General features: G+C 43.2%; 2 protein-coding genes across 7 annotated transcripts in view; one reads left to right on the top strand and one right to left on the bottom strand.

The window, feature by feature from the left end:
* NSDHL (NAD(P) dependent steroid dehydrogenase-like) overlaps positions 1-22,078 on the bottom strand; it is a 60,601-nt gene that overhangs the window by 23,478 nt on the left and 15,045 nt on the right. For 3 of the 5 annotated variants that reach the window (XM_045572545.1, XM_045572544.1, XM_045572549.1), the window contains exon 1: positions 1,054-1,240. The exons of 1 other annotated variant lie outside the window; for it this stretch is intronic. The gene's annotated coding sequence lies outside the window, so the exon portion shown is untranslated. Of the gene's footprint in view, positions 1-1,053; positions 1,241-22,078 lie in introns of those variants that run through there. One more of the 5 variants, XM_045572547.1, reaches the window with a different exon arrangement.
* On the top strand, positions 1,446-4,193 carry CETN2 (centrin 2). Of its 2 annotated transcripts, none has more exons than XM_045572550.1 (5): positions 1,446-1,463; positions 2,318-2,503; positions 2,765-2,893; positions 3,400-3,537; positions 3,902-4,193. In XM_045572550.1, exons 1-5 carry the CDS (start codon positions 1,461-1,463, stop codon positions 3,989-3,991), a joined length of 546 nt encoding a protein of 181 aa, XP_045428506.1. In that variant the 5' UTR covers positions 1,446-1,460; the 3' UTR covers positions 3,992-4,193. The 2 variants fall into 2 exon arrangements, with proteins under 2 accessions (XP_045428506.1, XP_036269069.1); XM_036413176.2 differs by lacking the exon at positions 1,446-1,463 and adding an exon at positions 1,589-1,717 and having other exon boundaries at positions 2,324-2,503.

Below are 22,078 nucleotides of genomic sequence, written 5' to 3'. Positions count from 1 at the left end.
TTGCGGACCGAGGTGAGAACTTGGACTTGGACTAGTTGGAAGGCCCACATTGGCAGTGGAGCAGCAGAGGTGGAAAAGAAGAAAAGAAAGAAAATGGCACTTAAGGGTAGAACTTAGAGGCTGGTTAATGTGGAGGGGACAGCAAAAAAAAAAAAAAAAAAAAAATCATATATGACCTGATCAAAATGTCTAGACCTGGTTCATGTTCAAAGGGGAAGAGGGAAAAGGACAGAAGGTGTGTAAACACTTTCATTTAAGGGATGCTAATACACCTCAGGCCTTTTTCGGTCTGAGAAACTTTTGCTCTGGGTCCTGCCTCCCTAAATACTGCCCCAGTGTCCGGAGGGGAAGCAGGTAAGGGCTCAAAGCCACATGGAGCCTTAGAGCTCTTAACACGGGGCTGATTGAGGAGGGCGGACCCGCAGGTTCAGCTCATCAGCTTCCCTTTGCACAAACCCGCCCCCTTCTACTCCTCCAAGCAGGCTTCACCCTTCCAAAACTCCTCTGTGACTTTACTCAGGAGAGTTGTCTCGCCTGGAATGCTTCTCCCTGCTTTCTATTGTCTGGATGTCTGTATTATGACGTTCTCTCCCTCTCATACTCACCCATATTTCCTCCCCTCCTCGGTATGTTCCAGGCCCCCAACCACCTTCCTGGGCTGCTTTAGCCAGGGAAGAACTCAAGTGATTCTCACTTGGAACCGTGTGTGTGTGTGTGTGTGTGTGTGTGTGTGTGTGTGTGTGTTTGAGTTGGGGGAGGGGATATTCTCAATGGGACACCTTCAATGAAAGCCTCAGCTGGATTCGGCTTCGAAGCCCCAGTCGTTCGAACCTGTGCGACCATGCTCGGCATGTCCCTTTTGGGTCTCCTTGTGAGTACCCTACACTCCCAACACAGAAGGTTCTCTCATCCATCCGTGTGAAGCCCTCTGACCCTAATTCAGTCTTAGGCCAGACTGAAAGCACAGACCAGGACCGCCCCACCCAGCTCCTAGCCATCCCGCCCAGTTCGCCAACACAAGGCAGCCTCCAAGGGAGAGGTTGCGACCCTTACCCGTCCGTAGACGTACCCCTTGGAAGTTTCAGCAGGCTGCAGCCAGCATCTACAGAGCTGGGGTCCCCGGCCGCCACCCTTTTCTTGTGGCCCGCGTGAGCCAAGGACAGGTGGAGGCTCCTTTAAGACCGGGACCCGCTCGGCAAGGCGCGCGCTCACCCGATCTGCGCGCGAGGCGTGGCCCTGCCCAATGAGGTCAGGTTTCCGCCACAATCGCTCCACTCCCAGACCTGGGCGGGGCCTTTGTCCGTTAGTCCCGCCCACCCAAGCCTTACGCCAATGGCAAGCGGCGGCGGCGAGGGCGTCACCAATGGGGAGCGGGGCTGCGCGCGTGGTGTGAGGGGAACTGCGCCCATTTACTGTGTGTACATTGGTTACCTTAACAACCCGGAGCGGAGTCGGTCGAGATGGTGAGTGCTGCCCTCTACCGCGCCGCTTTCCCAAAGGCAGAGCCTTTCCCAAGCCCTTCTCTGCCTTTCCCGCGCGGTTCTTGACTTCGGCACGCCCCTCCTCCCTGTGTTATCTTTCTCCTTAGGACCCGAAGAAACAGACTCCTAGCCCGGCCAGGTTCTCCTTCCTGCCTCCCCTTAACCCCCACCCGCCCCCCACCCACCCTCCCGGCGCTGCTGGCTTTCCCCGCAAACTGTCCCAGGGCAAAGAAGACGCGACTTCCTCTAAGGTCTGATCTCTCTTACCTCTGGCCTCCCGGACGCTTCTCAGTACCAAAGTTTCCGCACAGTGTTTGGGGGGAGGTTTATGATATTAATGCTCATTTTGAAATTTAAATTTAAATATAGGAGCTATTCCGGAGACGCTCTGACCTTTTGGGGAAGGCAGAGAGAGATGTGCCCTATGGATTGAGTTTTATTATTCGATATTGACACAGTGTACATCTTAACACTAATATTTAGCCAAATCTAGAAGTAATCAGAACGAATACTTAGAGGGAAGTGGAGTACCGCGAGTGGCTATTGTAAGGAAATTCTAGAATTCGAATTCAGAGAATGTGTATCATCTGTACAGTTATCCACACTTTGGTTCTTAGCTAGCTTCTGGTCCTTGCTTCTAGAAACAATAGTAAAAAAGAGAGAGGGATAGAGGTGCATGGAAAGATTGTTATTCCCAGTAAACCCTATTATCCCTCCAGTTAAGCAAAGCTTTGGGATTGGTTAGAATGGAGTATTTTAAAAGCATATACGGTTGTCTTTATTTTATGGAATATATGGGCTACTTTACATGATATTGTGCTTATGTGTTTGTAAAGCATCTAAAGGCCTCTGCCGTTAAGGAGGTCTTCATGGCATCACCATCATCATCATCATCATCTTTCCAGCGAAAAAGGTTGGGTACTAATCTGGAGCTTTCTAAGGAGCAGATACAGGAGATCCGTCAAGCTTTTGATCTCTTTGATACTGATGCAACTGGGACCATTGATGTTAAGGAAATTAAGGCAAGACCTGTACATTCCTGCTCTGCTGCCTTTCCTTTCCTGTGCCTCTTAGTCTTCTTTCCTTGTCACCACTCTCCTCCAGTTGTCCTTTTCTCCCTGAGAAAAGTAACAAGGAAGGAATACACTGCTGTTTCCCTATCTTTACTTCAAGTGTGATTCAATAAAATGCATGCAGATGCTGGATTAATGCTCCCAAAACTGTCATTTTTGCTCTTGCTATATTGACATGTATATATTGAGATATTCCTATTTTCATTGTAGGTGGTGATGAGAGCACTGGGATTTGAACCCAAGAAAGAAGAGATTACAAAGATGATAAGTGAAATTGACAAGGAAGAGACGGGAAAAATGAATTTCAATGACTTCTTGATTGTGGTAACTCAGAAAATGGTAAGTTAGCTTGTCAGGACCACAAAGTCACAGGAAAAGTCATGTTGCCCTCTGTAAAGTAGTGAAGGTACTACTGCTGTCACTTTTTTGCTATTGTCTTTCTTTAACTGGTATGTCAATACGGTAAACACAAGCAATAAAACCTACAGACACCAACAATATTACAGTATTTCACATTTTGACAAGATGCAGTTGCTCTATTGCCCCTAATTTTAACTGTACCCCTCTTCTATATTTTAAAAGCAAGTCCAATTTCTCTCTGGTTTGTATAGAAAGAATGTTTTAAGTGCAGTACTTTATTAGGTTCCCTTTTAGCCTCTGGGGTTTGTAATGTCATTGAATTTGTCCTCTTTTTCTACCCTGAATGATGTTTGATCTCCTAGGACCTATGTCACAAAGGCTGTCTCCAAGATCAAGCTATGATGTAGGGGAGGGCAGATGGATTATACAGTAATGAATAACTGCAGTGTTTCCCTACTCATGTATTTTATGTTCTACTTCTTAAGTGTGAGAAAGATAGCAAAGAAGAAATCCTGAAAGCTTTCAAGCTTTTTGATGATGATGAAACTGGGACCATATCATTCGACAATCTCAAACGTGTAGCCATGGAGTTGGGTGAGAACATCACTGATGAGGAGCTTCAGGTTTGTAATACAGGAGTCTGGAACCCAGAATTCCTGCTTGGAGCTCTGGGTGACTCTTCTGAGTTACATTTTGTCTAATGTGAGCTCCACTTTGAAGGAAAACTAGTGTTTTTTCTTGTCCCTCTGCTGACCACTTAATTTCCCTTTTGTAGTGTGACAAACCTAATCATCCTGTTCCCAGAAAAATACACACATGAACAGTTTTATTTTCAATGTTAGGCTTTAGGAATCCACTCGAGCTCCCTTCTAGGTGATATGACTTAGACAATTATCTATTCATGTAGAATTAGAAAAGTCTATTGCTTGGTCACATTTTATAGCTTCATTATGAATTCATCTAACCTGAATCCTTACTGTCATGCAGGAAATGATTGACGAAGCTGATGGGGATGGAGATGGGCAAGTCAATGAACAAGAATTCCTGCACATCATGAAAAAAACCACCTTTTACTGAGAGTATTCTCCCCTACTCTAAGCACATACAATTAGTTTTAGTGCCTGTTATTGTGTGAAACCTGGTTTTTGAGAACACAAATGTTTTTCCCCATTAACCTCGCTGTTATACTTAACAACCTCGCATCCATTTTCAACTTTTGCAAGTGTTCTTTGTGAAGTGACCTGCTGCTTCCTTTAATTCTCAAAAAAAAAAAAAAGAACAAGAGCGCATTAGAGCTTTCACTCACTTGCCATTCTACCTCATATTGTATTGTTTCGCTCTTGTCATTCAGTCCCACAGAAAGACTTCTCAGGAAAATACATGTTGTAACTTTGTCACCACAAGCAGCAGGCATATCTCTCTGATAGTTATGGTTTTCATTGACACCTTTCTCTTTGAAAAAATCCAGTGAGCTCTCTCACTTGCATTTGGTTGTGTTTTTCCTAGTTGTTTTGTCTTAAAATAAGGCATTTCTTACTTTGAGCTTTTGTTCTCTAAGAGTGGAGTTCTCTGGTCTTGACTAAGTTAATCTTCTAAACCATTGTGTTGAAGGCAGACTGGTAGATCTGAAACTCCTTACCAGCCTGTGGGCAGAAAATGAAATAATCCTTTGCTATTGGCATGAGTTGTTTCTTTGCATTGGGAACCTGTTGGTTAAAACCAGAAGAATCCATTTCATGTAAGCCTAAATGATGCCCTAAAAATGGTTTTGACAAAGTGTAAGGCCGAAAAAGTTATTGGCAAGTCATGTTTGGAGAAATCATGGAAATCCAGGTTTGGTTCTTATGACAGTAGGTTTAATTCAGCCAACCTCAAGTCAGTTATTTGCTTGATGGTTTCTTAGAATATTGGCATCAGGTTGCACTGGGTGACCTTGTTCAACTTCCTTCTGGTTCCACAAGGGATGACCGGTAAGAGAATCCCTGGCAGATGGCATTAAGGTCTCTGCTCTAGGCTGAAGGTGTGGAGCAGGAAGGCTGGCATGGAAAATGGACAAGGATGTAATGTTCCTTTATCCACACAGGGTGGGTAGAGAATGGATTTCAGACTGCTGAGGGCATCCTAGTTCCAAGATAGGGTTGCCTGATTTAGCTAATAAAAAAAGAAACATCTAGATCAATTTAAATTTCAAATCAACAAAATTGTTTTTAGTACAAGTATGTCCCATTTGGACTTTGCTGTTGTTTCTTTATTCATTGTTGATCTGAAATTTCATTTTAACTGAGTGTCCTATATTTCAACTAGCAACCCTAGGTGGGGAGCATGTTAAGAAGCATGGCTGTGGGCCTCATTCCCTGGACACTGGCATCCTGAAGGACTTGACCTCCAAACCCCCATAAATCTCCTGTGCCAAGCAGCCATTGTAAGATAGGTTGACAGTTGCTCAGTGGAGGGAATAGGGACAAAATAAGTGGATGAGGGACTACAGCAGAGAGTTTCAGGGGATTCAGGAAGATGGAGATACGGAGCTTGGGCCAGTGCATGTAGAGGCATAAAATAAAGCTGCAAGGGGGTGGGAGGATGTGGATGGAGAGAGGGCTGGGGTCAGTGTGTGTGGGGCAGGACCAAATGGATTGAGGAAGTGAGAAGGATGGGGAGGAAATGGTTGGAGAGGTCAGTGCAGGTGCAGATGATGTAGAAAGTTGTAGTGCAGTGGTTCCCAATGTGGGGTACACACCCTATGGGGGGCAATTTGAGTTTTAAGGAGGGCAGTTTGAGAATGTGTTATTAACTGAAATTTTTGCATTTCTTATGGTTCTAGGGGCCTCATATGCAGTATATAAATATATATATTGTGAAGTTTATGCATTTCACTTTATTATATGTTTTGAAACTTTATTTGCTATTTTTCATATCACTTCATATTAATATTTAGCAATTTCTTAGTGATTTCTTCCTCAGTACTTCAACTGTCCTTTTGTTCCTTTATTTTTCTTTTTCATGGATGCCATGTTTTTTATTTATTTATTTTTAAACCATTTTTTAAAATATATTTTATTGATTTTTTTACAGAGAGGAAGGGAGAGAGATAGAGAGCCAGAAACGTCGATGAGAGAGAAACATCGACCAGCCGCCTCCTGCACACCACCCACCGGGGATGTGCCCGCAGCCAACATACATGCCCTTGACCGGAATCAAACCCGGGACCCTTCAGTCCGCAGACCGATGCTCTACCACTGAGCCAAACCGGTTTCGGCAATGTTTTTTATTATTTTATTTTTTAAAATATATATTTGATTTTTTACAGAGAGGAAGAGACAGAGATAGAGATTAGAAACATCGATCAGCTGTCTCCTGCACACCCCCTACTGGGGATGTGCCCGCAACCCAGGTACATGCCCTTGACCGGAATTGAACCTGGGACACTTCAGTCAGCAGGCCAACACTCTATCCATGAGCCAAACTGGTTAGGGCGGATGCCATATTTTTAGAAGCTTGCTTAGACAAAGTTAATGGCCTTTTAGGCTTCCTCCATGTGAATAGGGGTTCACTTTTTGAATAATAAGAATTATATGTCACAGGGGAGCATCAGGATTCTAGAGATGCTTAGATGGGTCATGGCCAAAGAAAGGTTGGGAACCACTATTGTAGAGTGAGTTAAGGGTGCTGGTGAGGGAAGGGAGCAGAGGTCATTTCATGTGAGACTGGACAAGAGATGTCAGGGAGATGGGGGCAGAAAAATAGAAGTTAGTTTCTGTGCAGCTGGACCAGGGAGTTCTAAAGGGGAGTGGTTGGGTAAAATCTGGATATGTATGGAAGGGTGGGTAGGTAGGGGAAATCAGTGTAGAACAACTCATGGGGATTGTTTATTAAGCTGAAGGAGGCAGATGTGATGAGCATATAGAGAGAGAGGGAATAGGGGTCAGCACTTGTGGGTGGACTAGAGAGTTGTAGGGGGCGTAAGGTGGAATGGGATGGAGAGGTAGCAGAGTTCAGTTTAATTAGGGGTGGGGAGTGAGATGGGAGTGAGAAGTGGAGGGACTGAAGTGATCTATGTAAGCAGAAAAGAGTGACTGAGGGAGGGGGAGGAAAAGAGGGCAGAAATTAGTTCATGTGCAGATGAACCAGAGCTTTAGGGACTTTGGGGGTGATAGGGAGGAGGAGAGCAGTTTTTAGTTCACTCAGCCTGAACAGAGAGCTGCTGTAGGATGGGGGTGATGGGAGGGGAAGGGTACAGAGGTCAGTTCATGTTGGACTGTACCAGAGAGCTTTAGGGTAGTGTAAGTGGGATTTTGACACAGGGAACAGACATCTGTTTATGGGAGGATGAACCAGATAGCTCTATGGGAGTTGTGGGTAGGGGGAGAGGAGGGAGGAAAGGTGCCTTCATTTGGGGTTTGACCAGAGAGAGATGCAGGTGTAATTGAGGAGAATGAAAGTAGTTGGTTCCTGTGAGTGGGATAGAGAAGTATATGCACATGGGAGATATGGAGAGCAAGAGGGGGCATTTCATGTTAGGCTGGGTATTGGAAAGGAAAGGGAGCCAAAGTTAGTTGCTATAAGATGAACTAGAAAGAGTCATAGTGAAATGGCAGGAATGTGGATGGAGACGTTCCTTCATATAAAGCTGGAGTATAGAGGTATAGGGGGTGTAGGGACGGGGATGGAGAGGGAGATGGAGTCAGTTCCTATGAGGATGTAGAGAGATGGAGGGAATGGGAACTTTAGGAGGGGGTGCAATAAATGAGGAAGGAGAAGAAGTCAGTTCCTCTGGGGCCTTTTGGTCCTCCCTAGTAACTCAGGGACATATCAAGCTTCCTTAGATGAACTCTGATGGATTAGTCTTTTCTTTGCTATAAAATGTTTCAATTGCTAGGAACAGCTGGATTTCTTGGTAGTCATATTCAGGCTTTGAGTTAAGTAGATTCTGTCTAAGGAAGTTGTTTAAAGAAGGGGGATAGCTCAGATCCTGTCCTTACAGGCATGGAATTGCTGCTGGACCCAGACCATTGACTGGACACTAAAGGGTGGAAATGCACATTGACTGACCTAGGGGGCCCTCTTGAGGTTCTTTCACCCTTTATCAGATATTAAATTCTTGGTTTTAAAAAAATATATATTTTATTGATTTTTTACAGAGAGGAAGGGAGAGGGATAGAGAGCTAGAAACATCGATGAGAGAGAAACACTGACCAGCTGCCTCCTGCACACCTCCTACCAGGGATGTGCCCGCAACCAAGGTACATGCCCTTGACCAGAATCGAACCTGGGACCTTTCAGTCCACAGACCGACGCTCTATCCACTGAGCCAAACTGGTTTCAGCTAAATTCTTGGTTTTGTTACAGTTTTAAATACTAGGATTTTTGGCAGCACACTGAAAGGGAGTAAGACATTCCAAACAACACTTTACTGATGGTTACAACTCTGTCAGACCTCCATAGAAAACAGCCACTAGTCATCCCTCTACACAGTCACTCTTTGGTTTGATTAGAACTGCTTGCTCCCAAATGGCCCTCCCTCATGATGCCAAGTTTCCCCAAAAATCCAGGAGCTACCTTTTTCTTTGAGCCCTTTAGGACCATTATCATAAATATCTTACAGCAAGTAGCTCCCTCCATTCCATGTCTCATGACCAGCTCAGTTCACCACCCTATATTCTAGAAGCTGCTGGAATATTGCGCATCTTCAATTGTAGCAAAAGTAAGCAGTCTGCATTGAGTGCAATTGTGAAGCAGTGACAGTATCCTAGTAATGATATCAGCAGTGCCTGAAACTCTCACAGGGGCTCAGGACCAATTTCTTAAAACATTGCCATAGGAACTTGACGTATCTGGAAGCCAACTCACCTCTTTTCTAGCTTTTACCTGATGACCCCGAGACTTCTCTTCAGAGCTCTAGAAGCCAACTTACCTCTTTTCTTTCTGATTGCTACAGTTTTCTTAATCTGCTTTCTCTGCCCTGTCTTTTCCCAAAATGATCTGTGGTACTATCTTCCTCATGCCATTACCTTGCTCAGGAAGGAGCCTCGCCATCAGATTAAGTCATACTTGGTTCAAATTCCACTCTTCTGTTCAGTAGCTGTGGACTTGGGGGGCATGACTTGAGCCCCAGTTTCCTCATCTAGAAAACAAGGGTGTTGTGTGTAGGGAGCTAAAAATGTTGGGTGCGTAGGGTAGTGCCAGATACCTGATGGACAAGCAATGGGTGATGCTCCCACCACAGCCTCATGTAGAGGCCATCCACCCTTCTTTGTTACCAGTTATCACTGTCCATTTGCCTGCTTTTCTTTTTTTTTCCCTTAATGCAAGGACAGGGAAAAATTCTTTCTTTTTCTTTGATATGGTCTTCCACAAGCTATGAGAAGCGCCTGATAATTAAACCCTAAGTTTGTTGGCTCCTCTGAACTGTCCAATAAAATAAGCTACCTTTAAGGCAACATTCTTGCACCCCCCTCCTCCGTGATATTTTCACAATCTATTTTATTTTATTTTTTAAATATACTTATTGATTTTTTTTTTTTTTTTTTTACAGAGAGGAAGAGAGAGGGATAGAGAGTTAGAAACATTGATGAGAGAGAATCATCGATCAACTGCCTCTTGCACACCCCCTACTGGGTGTGCAGAAACATTGATGATAGAGAGAGGGATAGAGCTAAACCTGTTTAGGCTATTTTCACAATTTAGGGATAATTTGAACCAAGGTGTTTTTAGTTAGTAGAAAGTTCCTCTCTCCCCTATCCTTCTAGCAAACCTCTTTGAACTTTTCATAACTTTTGCTCCAGTCTGTTTTACAGGCTTGGGAAAAATACTGATAAGTCGCCTCCTTAGGACCTCTGCCGGTCTGTCTCCTGGGAAGCAAAGAAAATATAACTTTTCAAGGTAACTCCAGATATCTCTTCTCAGCCTCAACAGAATTCCACTCCCTTCCTGTTGCCTAGCAATAATGTCTGCTTAAAAGACCAGGCCACTCTTTATTGTCTGCCCTGTATTGACTAGCAGTATTTGGTCCTTTTCCTTGGTGGAAAGTAAAATAAACTTCCTCTCTGGATCTCTTCTTTTAGTTGTGAATTCTCCCACAGCCTGCATCACCTGACAAAACCCTTACTTAGACTGTTCTGTTTATAAAAAGTGCTTATGTGTGTTAACCTTGGTATAGAGTTCATACATATACTTATGCCTCTGCTATTGTCCTAATGAAATATTATGCCCATATTTTCCCCAAATCTGTATTCTTCTTCTTATAAAGCTCCCTCCTTTCAGAAAAAGACTTTGGTTATAGAGTAGAGAGGACTTGTGGGCTACTTGCAAGCTGGAATTCTGAGACAGCAGCTTTGAAGATATTTCCCTTTCTACGAGGTGGAGTGCCAGGACAGAAAAGCTCCAAGGCACCAAATCATCTGGAATCCAACAATGGGTTCAAACTGGAGCTTGTGGGTGCCTCAAGAGGGCTGTGGTCCCAAATAGCCTTGGAGTGTAATGGAAAGTATGCCATAGTGGAGACATTCCTGGAGGGGCTGTGGGCCCTTCAGAAAAGGCACTAGGTGTGGACAGTGATGGAATAACAGCTTGTCTGGTTAGAAGCTCAATTAGGTCTAATTAAAAGAGAACTAAATGACATGTTTGCATTTCTGAGTTTGGTGCAGGGAAAATTGTTTATATACTACATGGTCTTACTGAGACTCCCAAACTACACTGAAAATTTCTCAAGGGAAGAGCACAGATGTGCCTTTAATTTCTTCATAGCTGTGCTTTGTGCTTGGTATAATGTTCTGTTCACAGGCAGTCTTACTCATTTACCGACTTTTTTGATCCCCTATCAAGGATTTATAAAGCATTAAAGAATTCTAGCATTCTGTGACTCTTTTTTTTCTTACCATTGTATTTTGTTATTATTTGAATTGTGATCCCTTAAAAAATATGTTGAAGTACTAGCTCCTTGGAACCTCTGGGATCCAGCAATCTCACCATTCCCCTGGATTTCCCCCATCCCCATCCCTTCCATCCAGTCTTTCTTAGTTTTTTCTTAAGGGAAAAATCCAACAAGAGAGGATTTATTTTCTTCTAAAAAGTTTTTCTTATCCCCCTTACATAGCCTGAAAGAACTTTTACTTCTCTGTCTTTAGAAGTTTTCTTTGAAAGCCTCAATCCATTTTCAGCTTTAGCCTCCCTGAAATAATTCTTTGGGATCTACACCATTGCTTTTTAAAAAACATATGTTTTATTGATTTTTTAGAGAGAGAGAGAGAGGAAGGGAGAGGGACAGAGAGAAACATCAATGAACCAGGAGATCATGGTTTGATTCCCGATCAGTGCACGTGCCCAGGTTGTGTGCTTGGTGCCTAGTAAGGGGTGTGCAGGAAGCAGCCAATCAATGATTCTCTCTCAAGATTGATGTTTTTATCTCTCCCTTCCTCTCTGAAATCAATAAAAAAAGAAGAAAATCAAATTTGGATTATTTGAGATTGGGAAACTTTTGAAGTGACAGAAGAAGATTTCCCCCCTTTTAGAATCATCATCTTTCAGTAGCCACCATACCTTCTAGAGTCTCTAGCAGTGGGACCACATATGTGCTATGTGCTATTTTGTTTTCTGCCTTTTCCTTCCTAGAATCTTTCTCACTTCCTCTAGCCTAAGCTCGTGGCTGATATCCACCTAAGCTTGTGCATTATTATTATTCACTTCAAAATGTCATTATTATTTTCTCTAAGTTCTGATCATTTCCTCATTCACAGTCAATTCTCTCTTGCTCACCAGGTTTACTAGATCATTACAGAGACAGGGTCCTACAACTCCCAGGGCTGGGATTTCCCAAACTCTTTATGATTTAGAAAGGACTTGACCCTTGCAATCTTCCTCAGCGAGGTTAAGCATGGAAGCCAAGGCTCAAGCTCAGAGTTCCTGACTCGAAAATTCATGCCCATGTACTCTATCACTCTGCTGTCTAAGTAAGACAATGTGTTCCTTGTTTTAATTAGCTTAAATATTTTTAAGTGAAAGCTAAATGGTTTATCATATGCTCTTTCTCTTTGGTTTGGTGTACATGGTTTCTATTATTAATGCCTTACTTAGAATTTTGATTGCCTACAACACCCACCAGGGCAATTACCTAAGTGCATCAGGGCAATTACTTAAGTGCTATGAGTTTAGGCCCCTCAAAGAGGCTCACATTACCAGTGCAATGGTTAATTTTATGTGTCAACTTGACTGGGCCATGGAGTGTCAAACATTATTCTGGGTGTTTCAGTGAGGGGTTGTTTGCAGATGCGATTAACATTTAATTCATAGACTGAGGAACGCAAATTACCGATACCCTCCTTCAAAATGGGACCTGGCTTTTTTCTGCCTTGGAAACATGGGCTCTTTTCTGGGTCTTGAGCTTGCCAGCCTTCAGACTGGAACTACAGCTTTCTGACTCACCCTGGGTCGCTCCTTATCTTCAGCCTGCTGACTCACTCTGCAGATATATTGAAAAACTTGTCAGCCTTCATAATCTTGTGAGCCAATTCCTTATACATCAATCTCCCATCACTCCTCTCATCTCCAATTGCTGCTGTGTCTCTGGAGAACCCACGACTGACACAGCCAGCAGAGGGCGATTTCCTATCACACGCTGCCTGTCTCCATTTGGAGCTGTTGGACAGTTGTTTTCTTCAAAAAGGAGGAAATCTAATTCTTTTCTTTTTCTAGATAAAAATGGTAATGAGAGAGAGAGAGAGAGAGAGAGAGAGAGAGAGAGAGAGAGAGAGAGAGAGAGAGAGAAGGTCATTGCACAACAGGCTTGAGACAGGATAGGAAATGCATTCTGCATGAAATGAACAAGTATTTCAAGAGGGAGAAAATGACAGGCTGAGACAATGAAGTGAAATAAGCATTTAGGTTTTATAACGCTAAACATCTCTTTGATATTCAGTGATTTAAACATCAGTGCTATGCTGGTCATAGATACGTGGATCAATTTGTGCTGGGATCTGTCAGATAAATCTGTCTATGTAACTTGCTCTGCAATGTCACTTTTCAGGCAGAGACTCGAATTAATTCTCTATGTTGCTATGAGAATCATGCCATCCCTGCCCTTGGTCCCATGTATTGTGCAGCAGTAACCTTTGACCACAAGCAATAAAACCTGACATGCCCATGAGACAGGCACAGACTGTCCTGGCCTCAGAGACAGCTTCTAAGTTAGAGAGGAAGCTCAGTTTCATTTCTCTGTAATCATATCTTATCCCTGACCCCAATGACACCCTGTGAGCCATCTTATGCTGTATTTACTCTGAAATCTTTTCCTAAGCTATGTCATACCCCTGAACCTTTGCACATCCTATGTCGACAATGTCCCCTTATGTTTCCTCTCCTCCTATTATATTCATTCTTATCCCTTAGTCCCTGTCCTTTCCATCACAGCCCTGGTGCTGCTGGGTTAGCAAGGCCATCTACTCCATTGACCTTCTGCCTTAATTCTGTGGAAACCTTCCAGCAGAGTTGTGGGGGTTTGTATTTAAAACTACAACTACCATTTTGGCCTGGATGATTACATGGAAGTGTACATTTGTTAAATTTCACATCAAGCTTTACACTTAGGATCTGTGCAGCTTATTGTATATGTATTATACCTCAAAAAACGAAAACAAAACAAAACAAAACAAACCCTTTCAACTTAAATTTGAAAAAAGAAGAAGAAGAAGCAGCAGCAGCAGCAGCAAGCCCCCCCTTAAGTAACTGCAGTTTCTTTTGCTTTCCAGCGGGGATTGACATGGTTTTCTTTTGCTAAAAGCTCTTGTCAAAGTAAGCTTAGGAAGATAGTTGGCTTCCTCAGGGATAAAACAAGGGTTAGAGAGAGTGCTAAATTACTCCGCATGAAGAGAGCAGAATCTGGTATTTCCTGGGGCAGCCATTTTAATCTTAAAAGACAGGGTCCCCCTAGTGCTAAAAGGTTTAGGGACCCCATGCAGCTGCCATTTTGCTGTGTGACATTTTTCAAAGTTCTTTTCATATCCACTCTTTTGTTCTGTCTTTGAGACAAAACATGTCAACATGGCCTGAGTCCTTCAGTGAAAGAATACAGTCAGGCAAGGATCTCAGCCTGGGGCACAAGTGCCAGCCACCAGAAAGCTTTGAGACAGAAATATGCTGGTCATAGGCCTTGGGGGCTAGTGAGATGTGCCAGATGTACTTGAGCCCACAGGACAGCAGAGGTACAGGCTTACCAGGGAAAGGCCTCTGGCTGTTCTGAGTCAGGTGAGCTGGGGTGCAACCCACCCATGCTGGCTGAGTTGTAAACACAGGCCTAGGGGTCAAACTAAGCTGAGTCTGTGTCCTGGCTTCGCTATGTCATAGCGTGTGTGGCTCTAAGCAAGATACCTAACTCTCAGTCTCAGGTCTCTCTGTGAGATAGTCATAGTCCATTCCATTGGAGTGAAGTCTCACTAAATATACTATTGCATGGAGCTTTTTCTATTGCCATAGAATTAGTACCCAGGAAACAAAGAAATGGGAAATATCTATTTTCTAAAGGCTCCAGGGAAATGGGAAGCAGATATCCTCTTCAGGGTTTTCTAAGACATGAGTAGAGCCAGAGCTGCTACCACCTACCGTGGACTCACTGCTGCCTCAGCCCTAATTCCGATTGTATATACTTAATGCTGGTAGTTTCCTCTACTAGACTTGAGTTCCTCAAAGCCTTACTTTCTTTAGTTCTTTGTTCAACCCCTAGAACAAATGAGAGGACCATGACTCTGGCCATCCCTATCTTCCTGCCATGAGGATCCAAGGAATTCCTTCCCATGCTGAAGGCTTTTTGGGTCAAGCTGTTGGTGTCTCAAAAGCTAAGGACAGCCGAAACCGGTTTGGCTCAATGGATAGAGTGTCGGCTTGGGGACTGAAGGGACCCGGGTTCGATTCTGGTCAAGGGCATGTGCCTTGGTTGCGGGCATATCCCCAGTGGAGGGTGTGCAAGAGGCAGCTGATCGATGACTCTCTCTCATCGATGTTTCTAGCTCTCTATCTCTCTCCCTTCCTCTCTGTACAAAAACAATAAAATATATATATTTTTTTAAAAGCTAAGGGCAAATACAATGATCCCCAAGTATGTTTTCCGACATATGAACTTGGGCTACTTATATCTCCTCCCTCTGGGTCAGTTTTCTCCTTTGTGAAATGAGGGTTGTAACTAAGACTGGCTACATGATTTGCAGAGCCCAATGCAATATAAAAATGCAGGGCTTCTTGTTTAAAAATTTAATTTCAAGATGGTGACAGCAAAGCATTATATCAAACATGCAGACCCATACTAAGCAGGGGGCCCTGTGGGACTGCATAGTTTTCCCAGCCATGAGACTGACCTTAGATATAACCTTGGGCCTTCTCTTGAAACCAAACAGGTGTGTGCTATGTGAAATTCTTGTGAAAACAGCCAAGTGCTGGGCTTGAAAATTAAAAGCTTCCTGAAACCCCATGAATTCCTCTTACTGGCATCTGTTGGGTTCATTTGGACTTTTCTAATTAGTTTTCTTACTCCATAGCCCTCCCTTCTCATCCCCCTCTCAAGACTTGTCTCCATTGTGCATCCGACTTTCACTTGGCTATGGGCCAGGGTGCCCTGAAAAGATCAGAGTCCAAAGGAGACCATCCATTTTTTGGAAGCTCAGGCCTTCAACTGTGTTCAAGCCTCTGCTCAAGTGATGGAGCAGTCTTGCTCACGCAGCAGCCTCAGAGATCCCAGTGTTCCCTAGCAACAAGGCTGAACCAGAGCTGTTGCTATGGAAACTCTGGGATTTCCATAGCTACCAGAGTATAGTGAGTATCTCCCAACTGCAGCTGAATATATCTGGTGTCAGTAGTAGAGAGGAAATGGAAGCTGATATTCGGCTGCCAAGGGGAGAGGTCTATATCATATGAATCTCATTACCTGCACAAAGAGAGGCAGGTCACTGGGAGCAGGACCAATTCTCAAGGCTTATGAGTGAATGGTCTCTCCTCATACATAAATCTCCAAGAAATGACTGGTCAACTTGGAGCTGCATAGTCTGATGGGTACCCTGGCACAGAAATCACCATATTTTATTGTCTCAATGCATCTGTATTCCTTTTCACTCCCTGCAGCTGGGATCTTGCCAAGGCTGTATCCATAGCAACTAACATAGGGCATGGCTTCTTAACCTTTTCCTTGATAATCTGGGAAAGTCTGTGGAGTCCTCAGAATAATATTTTTCAAGGTGTGAAAGAAAATAGGTAGGAATACAAAGGAAAACTTTTTATTGAAATACAGTGATCAAAATATATTAAAAATCACGATTGTGATATTGTAAAATATGTATGTATTTTCATTGATGCATTAAATAAGAATGGCAGGTGTAATGACTACTGTAATTTATAAGTAGTAACAAGTGCAAAGGATATTTGGAGGGAGCTGCTGCCATGGTAACATGATATGAAAATGTCAGGTGAAAAAGTCCTAGTTACTGCTAATCTTCTTATAGTTGCTTGCTTGCATTCATTATGCTTAATTTCAGTTAGACCGTCTATGTGTCAAACACAAGGCCCTCGGGCCAAATCCGTCCCGCCAGGCCTTGCAATGTGGCCCGCACCGCGCTGTCATCACTGCACTCCGCTGCGTTTCCATCACAATGACAGTTTATGACTGTTCAGTAAACCATTCGGCCCGCGATTTAGGCTGGATTTTAGATTTTGGCCCCTTCTCTGATTGAGTTCGACACGCCTAAGTTAGAGGTTAGTGAATATAAAGTATATTCTTTCCCCATCTAATTCCAAAGACTCTCTAGAGTCTAAATTCTATGTAGGTTGTGAGTTCTGAGTTTGCACATTGCAAGCTGTATGAATGAATGAATGGCAAATGAAGAATAAAAATGATGAAAGAGTAAGAGCCGAGTCACCTATTCAGATTGTGTTAAGAAAGTGAGTGGCTCAGGAAGGATAAGGGCCTTGTTCACAGTCATCCAGTTACTTTCAGTCAAGTGTTCCTTGTCATTTATTCCTTTAAGAACTGAGGAATTTCAACAAATGGTCTTGGAATAACTGGCTATCTACCTGTATGTAAAAGAGTGAAGTTGGACCCTCACCTTATACCATGTACAAAAATTAACTTAAAATGAATCAAAAACCTAAATGTAAGTGCTAAAAGTAAAAAATTCTTAGAAGAAAATGTAAGGGAGAAACTTCATAACCTTGGACATAGCAATAATTTATTAATAAGACCAAAAGCACAGGCAATAAAATGATCACTAGATAAATTGGGCAATATCAAAATTAAAAACATCTGTGCATCAAAGGAAACAACCAGCAGACTAAAAAGGCAACCTATGGAATGGGAGAAAATATTTACAAACAGTATATCTCAAAATGGGCTAATATCCAGAATATATAAACATCTGTGGTACACCTACACAATGGAATACTACACAGCTGTAAAAAAAGAAAGGCCTCTTACCATTTACCACAGCATGGATGGACCTGGAGAGCACTATGCTAAGTGAAATAAGCCAGCTAGAGAAAGATAAATATCACATGATCTCACTCATTTGTGGAATCTAATGGACAACATAAACTGACAAACAAAAATAGATTCAGAGACAAAGAAGCATCGAATAGACTGTCAAACCTCAGAGGGAAGGCAGGGGAGGGTGGGTGGGCAGGAAGATATCAATTAATGAACTTGTATGCATATATGCATACTTATGGACATGGATAATAGGATGATAAAGGACTGGGGTAGGGGGTGTGGGGTGGGCTGGAAGAGGTCAATGGGAAGAGAAGGGGACATATGTAATGCTTTTAACCATAAAGATTTTTTTAAAGAAAGAACTTTTATATCTGAGCACCAACAAAACAAACAACCTGATTGAAAAACGGGTAAGAGTTTGAATAGACATTTCTCCAAAGAAGATATAGAAATGCCCAATAAACACATGAAAAGATACTCAACATCACAAATTCTTAAGGAAATGCAAATCAAAACCACAATGAGATACCACATCATATCCATTAGGATAGATACTATTAAAAAAAGAAAGAATAAAGCAGAAAATTACAACTGTTGGCAAGAATTCTCAAAACTATAATATTGACACAGAAAATTCCACTTCTGGGTATATACCCAAAGGAATTGAAAGGGTCTTGAACAGATATCTGTTCACCAATGCTCACAGCAGCATTGTTCACAATAACTAAAAGGTGGTAACACCAAATGCCCATCAATGGATGAGTGGATAAACAAAATGCAGTATCTACATATAATGGAATACTAGAGATCCAATGGACGAAATTCGTGCAAGAGTAGGCCTTCCTTCCCTTGGCTGTCCGCACCGCATTTCCTTTTCCCCCCAGTTTTACTATGACCCCTATTGAGGCAGCCTAACCTAATGTTTAGCCTAAGCCCCTCTCCTGATAGATAGACTTATATTTCTTACTGCCCACTGGACAGATCCACCTGGACAGCTGGAAGAAGCTCACCATCTATATGAGCCACACTGATCACATCTTTTATATCTTTCCTCATCAAATTACCACCATCTCCTCCTCACTTATCCGCAATTTCAACTAAGAGAAACAGCTTCAGTCTAGTCAGAAACTTCAGAATTCAGATTCATTATAGACTCTCCTCATCACCTCACAGTTCATAACTTCTTACAACTCTATTGCATCTGTCTATATCTTACCATTCTCCCACAGACCAAATTACATGCTTTGTTATGTTATTTTGTTTCGTTTACTTGGACTTCTTTCTTAGTATGTGTTCATAAGTGTTCGGTGGAAGAAGGAAGGAAGGAATCAAATCATTGGAGTCCCATTCAATGATTCAAAATGTGGAGCCTGTCCATTGCCTGGGCCTTCCCCTTTCATGGCAGAAACCCCCAGTGCTGACACTGCCTGTCCTCCCTCCCTGATTTCATCTTCCCTGCGAGCCCAGACCCCAGTCTGCTTTTTCAGGACTGGTGATGGATTTAAAAATATATATATATTTTATTGATTTTTTTTTTTTTTTTTACAGAGAAGGATGGAGAATTAGAAACATAGATGAGAAAGAAACATCTATCAGCTGACTCCTGCACACCCGCTACTGGGGATGTGCCCGCAACCAAGATGCATGCCCCTGACTGGAATCGAACCTGGGACCCTTCAATCCGTGATCCGATGCTCTATTCACTGAGCCAAACCGGTCAGGGCCAGTGATGGATTTGCTGCTTATCCCATGCAGCTGGGAACATAACTCTTGGTCCCTGCAGACAGCCGAGGCCACCCTGATGCTTACTTACGCTGTGAAATGATATACTGGGATGCACAAAGCTCTGCTTTCATTTTTTTTAAATTATTTTATTTTTTAGATTATAAACAGAAGTGTATTTCTTACAGTCCTAGAGGCTGGAAGGTCAAGATCAAGGTGCCAGCAGACTTGCTGCCTGGTGAGGGCTCGCTTTCTGGTGCATAGATAACACTGTCTCATGGGGCCCTCCTTTAGTGGAAGGGGACCTGCCTTCTGTGTTAGTAGAACTTTTTCTAAATACTCCGGCTTTTCCTGCAGCACATCCTCTCTGTTCTCTGAGAACAGCTTCACAGACTCAGCGTGTTTATTGAGCATCTGCTATTGCCGTGTGGTTGTTGAGGGTGCAGTCTACACAGGGACCTGTCCTTACCAAGCCTGTATGTATGTATGTGTATGTGTATGTGTATGTGTATGTGTGTAGGATTGCGTATGTCTGTAACAATAAAAATAGCTACCATTATCATTTATTGAGGGTTCATATGTGCCAAGTATTTAATCAACACCATCCATAAATACTAATGGAATGATGGCCTCCCTCCGTCCTCCCTTTGGCTGGAGAGCTAAGCCTGGCTGGCGTCCTGGTCCAACCTGCTGTCCTGCTTTGCCCTGGCCCCTAGCCTTGTCCAGGGAGGCAGATCCATGCAGCATAGTGAGAGCTGGCAGGCCAGGATCAGGAATGTGGCTTCTATTTTCTCAATAAGTGGGTTTTAAGCAGGAGGATCAGAAGTAACTTGGCCCAGGTTATAGGCTCACCAGCTGACCAGTTGAATAGCCAGACCAAGGACTTTCCACTCCTGGCCTGGAAGAAGCAGCAATATCTGGGAGACTCCGTTATTTCTTTTAAAAATGGCCTGCTGTTTTACCACCATCGTACTTGTGCCCAGTGCAGCTAAAGCATTTGGGGGTGTGGTACCATTTACGTATGATGGGAAGTGCAGGTGACTTGGTTATTTTATTCACTGACACAGATACAGCCACGTCCACAGGAGGTAAATCATTCTCTGTTTTCCAGACTTAATTGAGTGATTATCTCTGAACACTCGTTTATAACATATTAGCTGTGGGTGTCCAAAGCCATGGACTTGTGAACATTTTTATTTTTCATACCATCATTAGGAAAAGAAACTTTTGGGAACCATCACTTCAATCAATTTTGAACACTTTCATCACCCTGGAAAGAAACCCTATGCCTGTCAGCAGTTACCCCACAGTAACCCCAATCCTCCAGCCCCAGGCAACCTCTAATCTATTTTCTCTTTCTTTGGATTTGCCTGTTCTGGATATTTCACATAAGTAGAATTATACAACATTTGATCCTTTGTGTCTTATAGATTAAATAGAGAAGGTAGACCGGAGACCGGGATGGCAGGACACACAGGCTTTATTGGAGGGAAGGGTACCTCTGCCAGCTGCTTCCACAGAGAGGAGCGGAAGAGAGTGATCAAGGGGCTTACAGGCACCTTTAAGGATAGAGGGCAGGGCTTAGGGCACTCAGCACAAACTGATTGATTAGGGACCTAGGGACTTAGGAATCCGGGGCTTAGGGTATTTGGCAGGTGCTGATTGGTGGTTCAGAGCTCAGGAATGTCTGGCCGAAGGTGGGGTTTACCTCTATCCATCAACTGGAGAAAGGGAGGATCTATCAGTGTCTGGCTTCTTTCACTTAGCTTGAGGTTCATGTGTGGCCTTTGTCAAATAATACTCCATTGTATGGCTATACCACGTTTTATCCACTCATACTGTTGATGAACTTTTGGATTGTTTCCACTTTGGGGCTGTTATGAATAATGCTGCTCTGAACATTCACTGACAAGATATTGTATGGCCAGATGTTTTCATTTCTCTTGGGTAGATTCCTATGAGTGGAATTGCTAGATCACATGGTAACCTTTGATTGTAGCCATCCTATGGGTGTGGTGTGGTGTCTACTTGGGGTTTTGATTTGCATTTCCTTGAGGACCACTGATGTTGAGCATCTTTTCATGTGCTAATTGGCCATTTATCACACAAATTTTGAAACTGTTTTATTTAATTGAAATATATATTGGAATAAGTATCCTTGAATAAATGCTTAAAATATTTCAACATAAAAAAAAGAAACCCCCAGTGCTCCAACTGCTCATGTAACTTCAGAATTCCTATGGGAATCATTATTGAGCACCTCTTCCCTGGAGCCAAACACCATCTTGGAGGTGGAGGTGCTCTCAACAGTATCATCCAAGGTGTTTCCAGCATTGGACTCCACACATCCCCAAGTTAAGGTGCCATCCCATTGGATTTTCCATTCACCCTGAAAACATCTGCACCTGGATCAATCTGGTATCCCAGAAAGTGTCTGCTGGCAACATAGGCTGGCAATGGTAGCCACAGGACACCTGCCCTTGTTGTGCCAAGGGCTCAGAAACCCTGAGTCAGTATGAGCCAGGAACAATACACGCATAGTTTTTCCAAGCACATCCACACCCAGCCCTTTTGTCTGCAGAGTCTGAAACGATTAGTCCTGTGACTTTCCCCTTCTGATTTCAGCCTTTTTGCAGCAGGCACAGATCATGGGTATTCCTGACCTATCTCAGCTCTAGGTCCCCAGTCACCAATCAAACTTATTCACACAGCCCAAACTTCTATGTGGGGTTGCCATGCACACAGGTGGAAAGTCCGCAGCTGCTAGCAGGCATCATGGACACCACTAGAGTAGTCAAGAAATGTCCTTCATCTGAATGATGCAGGGAGCCAGCTATACTCTTCCTGACAGAGGCAGGGGGACTCTAAGGTTAAGGACAGGAGTATGGCAGGTCACTGGGCCATTCTTCAGATAGACCCTGAAACATCCAGCTGGTGATGATGATTCAGAGATTTCCCTGGCCTATCCCTGCTCTTTGTCCTGTATT

This window comes from Pipistrellus kuhlii, unplaced genomic scaffold, assembly GCF_014108245.1.
Source record: "Pipistrellus kuhlii isolate mPipKuh1 unplaced genomic scaffold, mPipKuh1.p scaffold_m20_p_49, whole genome shotgun sequence".
Lineage (NCBI taxonomy): Eukaryota > Metazoa > Chordata > Mammalia > Chiroptera > Vespertilionidae > Pipistrellus > Pipistrellus kuhlii.
This window is presented reverse-complemented; position numbering and strand designations above follow the sequence as displayed.

Bases quoted from the DNA above. Each gene is read 5' to 3' on its own strand.
- CETN2 (XM_045572550.1), top strand. The intron at 2,894-3,399 runs GTAAGTTAGCTT...CTACTTCTTAAG, and splicing joins TTGTGGTAACTCAGAAAATG to TGTGAGAAAGATAGCAAAGA. The intron at 3,538-3,901 runs GTTTGTAATACA...ACTGTCATGCAG, and splicing joins TCACTGATGAGGAGCTTCAG to GAAATGATTGACGAAGCTGA.